This window comes from Rhamphochromis sp. 'chilingali' (assembly GCF_963969265.1).
Source record: "Rhamphochromis sp. 'chilingali' genome assembly, chromosome: 11".
Lineage (NCBI taxonomy): Eukaryota > Metazoa > Chordata > Actinopteri > Cichliformes > Cichlidae > Rhamphochromis > Rhamphochromis sp. 'chilingali'.
The window spans coordinates 32356210-32365128 of NC_137938.1; the positions used below are offsets into that span (position 1 = coordinate 32356210).

Below are 8919 nucleotides of genomic sequence, written 5' to 3' on the forward strand. Positions count from 1 at the left end.
AGAGACAGAGAGGGGTAGGAGTGGCAAGAGGGGTGGAGGCGGGGAGAGTGGGCAAACACCCCACCCACACACTCCCACAGCCTCACAGAACGTAACAACTTCCTTCCAAACTTTTCATAATTAGATAAAATATTCATGAAATAAGGAATTTTAAGGTTTAACGCAAGATGTATTTGATTCTCAGCCAGCTCTCATTTGAATAATTAGGGATTTAACGGCTGACATTTTGGAAAATACCAAGAAGCCGAGAGTTCAACATTAATCTCATTGGTACACTAAGTGTGAGAGTACAGCCAGGAGACCATTAGTTCAGCTTTGCACAACAACTGGAAAACACTGCAAGTTCCTTGTCGGTCTTTGTCCTGGAGTAACAAAATCCACTAATACTTTTAAATTCTGAGTAGTCTGGCAAGCTCACGGCTATGAAATAGTCTGACAGATAAACTCCTACAATCTATGGAGGTTCAAAACTGCAAAAAAATTTAAAATACAGAAAACACAAGCCAAAAAAAATTAAATACACATGCATGTCATTAGTATAATAATTTACACATCGTTTTGGCAAGTGAAAGGTCACTAGTTTGAGCCCAGCCTGCAGGGTTGCATTAAGTAGAGCATCTAATGTAAAGCTACCTTCTATAAAAGCTACCTGCTGTGGCAACCCCTTATTTATTTATTCAAAGCATAGAATTTTTTACTTGCTGAGCTTTAGAGATGTTTGTTTTTCAAAAAGTTAACAGTGTCTTTGTTCTACCTTTATATGACAGATATATTCCTAGTTAATGTTAGACCCCTGTTATACCCTTTTAGAATGTGGCAGAGATGGTATTTCTGGTAAGCTGATGCTCCTAGTAAAAAGGACAAAACGATGAAAAAACATCTTCCCTCATAAACTGTGAAAAGGTAGAAAACAGTTCATTACTGATATGGAGTTTCAGTGGTTTTTCTTACACCTGCAGTCTTCAATCAAGGCCACCAGATGGAGATGCAGTACAGCTGTTGGACACTCATTTGAGCAGGACATTATATAACCTGAGATTTCCCCAAACTGCTGCTCTGCACAGTCACTCTGTGACCCTTCACGGTCCGTCACGTTTTTCCACATCTCTGAGGGGATTCGTGTTTGTCACTATGAGGCAGCTAAGTCTCTGGAGACTTAGCTGCCTCATAAGAAAAGTTTTCTGCTTTAGATGTCATCACATCTTAATTTCCCACCTGTATACTGCCCACAGCCAAGCTTGCACTCCATTCATGAAGTTTACTCTTTATTTTTAGATGACTACTCTGCTGTTTTAGAGTAAAGTGTGTGACAAACTAAAACATATTAATCTAATGACGTGGCACGTCCTGTCTTCCCAAATCTCTGCGGGGATTCGTGTGTGTCACTGTGTGGCAGTGAAGACTCCAGAGCTTGTCTCTATAAAAGGAATGTTTTCTGCTTTAAATGTCATCACATCTTAATTTCCCACCTGTACACTGCCCAAAGCCAAGCTCACACTCCAAGTTTACTGTTTATTCTTTTGACGAATACACAGCAGTTTTACAATAAAGTGTGCGACAAAGATCAAATACTAATGTAACAACATGCATTTTAAAATATCCCAAGGGTGATTTTATATTCTTCTCACCTTTGAGTTAAAGTCTCTCAGACGCTATCACCTTTTTATTATTATTATTTAATTTTCGAATTACCTTTAAATATGTGTTATATGTGTGTTTATGACTCAGTTTGCATGTATTGTATGAGGGCCACACCTTTCCCTCATCCGCTTGCAATATATAGCCTACCTGGAAGATTGCTATGGCAACAGGTTGCCAGTAGCGACTGGGTACCACTACATCCCTGCCTGTGTGTCTGCGGGGATAAGCGGCGCGTCAAGAGCAGAAGAGGAGAGAAAATCGAGCAGCAGAGGGTGAGGTCTGCTCGGCTCAGTCAGCAAAGACAGAAGAAAGAAGCTCTGACAGGCTTTTTCTGTCATGTAGTGAGGAGCCCTGCGGTCTGCAAGGACGCGTCTGTTCGTCGTTTTTGTTGTTTCGGTGAAAGACCTGCAAAGAGAATCGTCGGATCTAGCGGAATGGAGACCTGCCGCTGACGGAGATTCCCGAGCTCCCCTGATAACAACAGGTTAGTGTTTACAGACTCGGTCGCTCGCACCTACGGCTGATGCTCCATCTGACCACAATCCTCTTCGATATGAAGCCTTTTAAAAAAGAAATGCGTTTATTTTGTGCTTTGATCTTCGGGCTGTAAAGGTGTGACAGGTGCAGGCAGACGTACCAGAGGCGAAAGAAATGGTATTTGGACACATTTTGATCCATCCACGTGTGCAGCGAGGAGTCCAGCTGAGGCTCATAGGAATAATGGGTTCAAGAAAGCGGGCAATTTTGAGCCGTTTTATTGAAACAACAGGGGCAGTTTCAGACCGAATAGCCTATATGTTGCATTTAAATGGCGGTTCATCATTACGCGCTGGATTGTTAAGCATTCCTGCGTTGAATCTGCGGGTGTGTCTACCTTTGATTACAGTTGCATTACAAGGATTTGGATGAATTGGTCGATATGAATAAGAATATCTCAGTATGAGGACTCTTATTCATAACACCACTCTTTTGCATATTACATGTTTAATTTTGCATCCACCTGCACTCACATGTATAATTAATTTTGCAGTGGTTCCTCTTTGCTTACATTTATTTACACAAAGTATGTAACTTAAAAAAAAAATTAGGCCAGCTGAAGAATTTGATTTCTTCAATTAATCTTCTTCAGCATATATGTTTAAATAAATGCTGTGTGTGTGTGTGTGTGTGTGTGTGTGTGTGTGTGTGTGTGTGTGTGTGTGTGTGTGTGTGTGTGTGTGTGTGTGTGTGTGTGTGTGCAGGCTTTATAAAGATTTTAAACCTTTTATCTGTTGCATTCATGAACCGTGTCTGTAGAGAAAAAGTCCACGACGTTGAAAGACATATAAATAAATAAATTTAAAAAATAATGCATTAAAATGGAAACATATGCAAAATGTATATTATGGCAAAATTGTGTATATTTTACTCATAAATGGCCATCATAGTGTAATTTCTGCAGTTATTTTATTGTAAAGCACATTTATACTGTGAAATGATTCAAAACATATTGAAGAATTCTCCATAACTGCTTAATTTGACCTCCACTGATGTTGTTTTCATTCTCTATTAGTCATAATCACAACACAGACATGCAGAGCCTGCAGGTTACATCAACACTTCAACATCACTGGAATCATTTCTAAATTTGGCTCGATATCCTCGTCACACTCACTTCCTTGTCAATTTTACTCTCAGCGTCTGGCACGCTTTCATATCTTTTCCTCACCACAGCAACTGCAGCTGATTTTGTACAGTTGAACTAAAAAAAATAAAAATTGCGCCCTTACATAGCTTCTAAAATTCGACACTGTGTATTTGTATCGCTGTCATCTACTGGCAATTTCAGGGCTACAGAGGCAATTTGCTTTTTTCTGAAATTCAGCTGCTGATGAGCAAAGCACAGACCGATATGTGACCTAACGTTTCGTTTTAAAATGAAAAGCTCCTTCTAAAGTTGTCACTAGCAGCTTAAATGTTTAGCGTATCCCTGTTAAATACTGTCAAGAAAAGCTCCAAACTCCGAGTGCTTAGTCATGGAGCTGCTGATGATGTAAATGTTTGGAGTCTTTGAAGTCTATTACATAACCTTGTAACAAATATCAAAGTGGTTTCCGGCCCAAAGTGCTAATACCCTGTAACCTCACTGTGTCATTGCAGGACAAGACGGTGAGATTATGATTTGACAGTAAACCAGCAGACAAAGAAAAACAGCTATGTTCCTTATCATTTTTTACTGTGAGGGCAATGAATCACTGCTGTGAAATATCATTTTTGAGTTTTAAGTGTGATGGATTACAGGCTGCTGATCAGCGAGGCATGGCTGAAGGCTTTGCTCTCTCTGGGTCTCTCCTGAGAGTTGCTAACATATTTTTTTTCTTTTAGGCAGAAAGAGACAGCTCTTCTGCCCGTCTTGTCACTTTGAGTTGTCTCATAACACATTCAGCACTCCTCCCAATGTGATTGTCAGTGTGTGTGACGGCTTGTCGCACTTACAGAAGCATAACTGAAGGACAGAACCAAAAAGGATTAGACTTTGGGTTATGCAAACATTTCTCAGAGAACATTGCAAATCAGATAATAAATCTAATAGATGGGAAAATGTCTGGGAGGAGCCAAAGTTTTTCCGTAAACGAGTAACGGCAGGCCCACTTTACGCAACCCGGATCTAACTGGTATACCTTGTTCCTCTAGCTCGCTTCTCATCAGTATGTCCTGAATCATCCGACAAGGCTCTTGTTACATTACATTTACATTTATTTTAAATGTATCTGAATTTTAATCATACTATATTATATTTTATAGGCATATATTCCAGTACAAAGGGACTGAAAAAACATTGAAGAACCTCTTGTCATGTCTGCTCAAGTCCAAATCTGTCAGTTGACCGTTAGCTAAGAGGACAACAAAATTTATGTGTGTGGAAATTTCAACTAACCACCAGTACAACCACTGGGGTTTTACTGATGACCTCGCCACTGAGGGCAAAGATGATGGGGAAAAATCAACAAATTTTTTTTGCCTAATCTTGATTGTGTTTGTGTTGTGTGTGTCAGTTGTGGCCCAAATGTTAGTAGCCATGTTTGACGTGGGTTATTGACACATGGCTTCATTGCAGCAGTCGTGTCTCAAATGTGGCCCTAAGAAAACTGCATATGTGGTCCACATTTAGGCCAAACACACATTGCTTTCTATGTTGTTTCTGCAGCTGGTTTGGGGATTTCAAAGTCATTTGTCGGGAGGGATTTGTTAATGTTGCCAAGCAAGCTGAAGAGGAAAACTTGGCCTTCTTCAACAGAGTCTGGATCTAAACCAAGCCCATTTAATGGGCTGTGTGAAAATATCTGATAAGGTGATTGAGGCAAGCTGAAAGGTATTGGCGCTTATTGCAAAGCAACATTAATAGGTCCAGATGATCAATAGGTTATCTGACATTACAATCAAATGACAAACTGACATGCCAGATATCAGATATGCTGTTTTTCACAGGTGTCCGTTGAAACTTTGGCTTGTCTTTGGTGTGTCTCGGACACAAAATGATTGAAAAAACCACCGAGATAGACAACTCTAAAGTATGTTTCTCCCACTTCATGCCAAATAATTTGGTGTTCTGTGTAATCTGATGGTCAGGACCCACAAGAAATGTTAACTGTGTGATAATACGATACGTAAGCCAAAAAAAGAAGGGAAAAACTGTAAGGATTTACAGATGTTCCTCCAATCAGTGTCTCCGGCCTTTTAATAATTATTTAAATAGAACAACCACACACATACAACAGGTGGCTTTGGGTTACAGTTGGACATCACTCCAGCTAATATGGTGGAGTTGTATAGCTATGCCAAATGTGGTAATTAAGCAAATTAATAATTTGCTAAGCTACGAAAATTATATACAAAAACGCGTTTTGAGAAAAACAACCTTGTGATATCTGAGCAATCTCAAGGTTTAAAAAATATATTCCCTCTGTAGCTTTCCTGTGGTGTGAAGAAAATAATAATTTTCAAACTGGTTTGGAATAATAACTCGAGTGTTTGCTCAGCAGGAGGAAAAACATCAAACGATGAACAGTCCCGCTGGCTGTTTAGGAATTGATTCATTTACCTGCAGCTGTCTCTATAGAACCGACAACCCAACTGCCTCCAAATTCATTGTATTATGCTCTTTTTTGTTAGAACAAATGATCCACACAGCAATAAGCCTTTCTGGAGATATTTTTTTGAATAACTGAACATAATGAAAAAACATGACCTAACCACTATGGATTGAAATGAAGTCATTCCCCAGCGTCTTTTGCTCTAAGCTCATACATGACATTGAAATAGCATATCAACTCACATACTGCATTACAGAATTCCCCATGAGTTTCCTGATTTAGTGTAATCTAATTGACCCTAAGGACCCTTACTAATTTAATACACTCCTTAAATGAAGCCAGCACTATCCTAAACCTATGTGGAAGTTGGCTCAGTACAGGGGGACTTATTTTATTTTAGGGTCTTTTTTCTGTAAGTCTCAGGTTTGGGTTCAGGTTTGCTGTCTGGTAACTGGATTAAAGGCTAAGGCTGGTGTTATAGTGCACTTTTTATTGACATCAAATCCCACCAAATAAAAAAGCCCCAGCAGTGTGTTGGTCTCTCAATTTTTATGGCTTTAGTTTTTACTGAAGATGTTAATCTTTAATAATTTCCTGTGTATAGTTTCATTAAAAAAGGGGCTCAGCATTTTTGTAAATGTGCTAGGCGCTGTAATTTTTAGGAAACTTTATCAAGAAGAGAGTTTAGGATTTGTTTTTCAGCTCAGGAACACTTGCATAAGATCATATGCGTTAGAATATATAGAATCGAGGTACGAAGATATATGCAGATTTCTTAATTATAGTAATTCATCATACCCATTCCCCTAATGTTTATGATGTAAAGTTCAGAGATATACACTGTGTAAGAACTAAACTAGATCTAAAATATCTCAATTAAAATGATGTGCTGAAGCAATATGAAATAATGCCTTGAGCATAACAGATGTTAAACATTTTGTCATACAAATGCGTTTTAAAATTTCATTTCTATTAAATGTGCCCTTTTCATGCACATTTCTGTCCCCCTGCACTTCTGGGGGTCTGTAGCAGCTCTCTGCTTTGTGTGTTGGTAATCCATCCTTCATCAGGCAGCCGTAAACCTATTTGAATTCATGTTTCATTCATGTAACCTTGTCTGAGGAGAAACTCATTTTTGCTCATGCATGACAATATTTAAAATAAACGTTTCCACAGAATCTAATTTGCTGATGCAGGTTGGTTGCATATGAACACAATTCACGGGAGGCAAGGTTAGAAATTCAGTAATAATAAGCTGTGGTTTAATGAAGCCAGTGACATTTCTACCTTCAGAGCGGTATTGCTTCCATTAAATGTTGTATAACTAAAGCTCCCTCGTGAATTTCATTGCCAAAGGAGTCCTCTGGGCCTTCTTTATTCACAGAGCAGACTTTTTTGCCAAATTGAGTTTTGAGAATTTAAAATTATTGGTTTACTCATTCACCTGCCAAATCACAGAAGACATGATCTATAATGCATCTATCTGGATTTTCACACAGGTCTTTTCCACTGAGTCCATCTTCCCCTCAAAAGTCTTTAAGCAACCGACAAAGAGCTGGAGCAGAGACGATCAAGCATGGATGTGCCCAGGATGGCTGAGGGCCTCTTCAGCAGCACGCTGTCCTCGTCGGGTGGTGGCCATCACGTGCCTTCCTACCTGACGCTTGAGCAGAAGGCTGCCTTTGTCTTCGTGCTGCTGCTCTTCATCTTCCTGGCCCTGCTCATCGTACGCTGTTTCCGCATCCTACTAGACCCATATCGCAGTATGCCCTCATCCAACTGGACAGACCATACTGAAAAGGACACATTTGATTACCGCATCGTGTGAGGACCACTAAGGGTGCAAAAATTATATACGCATATATTTATCTCTCTATATATAAAGAAAAAAAATTACACAAATAGACTGATTTGATGCACTTTGCCAAACAAAAGACTGCCAGGAAAACAAAAGCTTTCAAAGAAATCTTCTAAAATTTAAGACTGAAAATAAATTTGACACGATTATATTGAGTGCAAACCAGAGTTCTACAGCTTCTCCCTGCCAATTCAAAGCAATTCTCAACCACAGCAAGAGAGCCTGAACTACACTATGAAGATTATTAATCAAACCACAAGCTAACGCGGCCCTCAAGTCCGAGCGACACACCAGAGCCAATTAAGGTTCACCCATAGCTCCTTTCCCCTTCCATTAAGTCTCTTGTGGACTACCTCGCTCCTCCACCATCTCATGTGTGGGACTGTTTTCTCGTGTCATACAGGGTCAAATATCTTCTGAGATCCAAGCCAGTTGGATACTAACAGTGTTTACATCCTATCATGTTTACTTACATCCTTAGATTTCTATTGATAATGTAGACAATCAGTGTTTAAAACAGTGAACAAGTATTTGCAGAGTGAATAGTTAAGGTTTTTTAGCGCTTTCATTTGTATGTGTGTTTTTTCTTATTTATGCACAGAGATGAAAGGTCACAAAGACTATTTATGAGCGATATGATTCATGCGAAGTGGAATTTAATGCCTTATGTTGTATAGGATATCCTGTGATAGTTTCTAGTGTCATCACAGAAAGGAAAGGCCATAAAAAAAGACTGATACAGAGGTCACAAAGCAGGTTTAATAATCACAAAGGAGGAAACTGCAGCGGAAAGCTCCCTTTAATGTTTAGGTTTGGACAGATAAATGCCAGCAGCGAGCGACTAACTGTTCTGTGTTTGCGATTAAAAAAAAGAAACAAAAAAGCCCTGTTTGTCCTTTTAGTCATGGAGGGGCCTTCAGTGTCCACGTCTTTAGATGTCAAAAACCAAAAGAGGTATTGAAGAAAAAAAAGTTTACTGTGCTGTACCGTGTGCCTAATTTGAAAAAAGATTGACGTGAAAAAGAAAGAAGATGGGTTCATATTTCTGTTTTTTGATGTAGTTTTTTTGTTTTTTCGTGCATGTCGTGCCCATTTAAATAAGCTTAAACAGCATTTTACTGCCTGCAGTTGGTATATTGACAGTTGGTATGCCAGATCTGCAGAGTGTTGATGATGAAGATGATGACGATGCATTTTCACATCAGACCCTTTATGAACTGATGTTGTGGCTCTTTTGTTGGGCAACTTTTCAACTGTGCGCCTTATAGTGTAGATTGTTTACAGTATTGTAGGTAGCTGAGACACTGGAGATGCTGATGCCACGGTGTCTTTGCACTTCACAGAGAT

The 8919-nt window shown here is 39.3% G+C and overlaps 1 protein-coding gene across 1 annotated transcript; it reads left to right on the forward strand.

Annotated features, from left to right (window-relative positions):
* Positions 1-2015: 2015 nt before the first annotated feature.
* LOC308405786 (cortexin-3) lies at positions 2016-7924 on the forward strand. The gene is made up of 2 exons (XM_080896531.1): positions 2016-2125; positions 7214-7924. Exon 2 carries the CDS (start codon positions 7291-7293, stop codon positions 7540-7542), a length of 252 nt encoding a protein of 83 aa, XP_080752657.1. The 5' UTR covers positions 2016-2125; positions 7214-7290; the 3' UTR covers positions 7543-7924.
* The last annotated feature ends 995 nt before the right edge of the window (positions 7925-8919 follow it).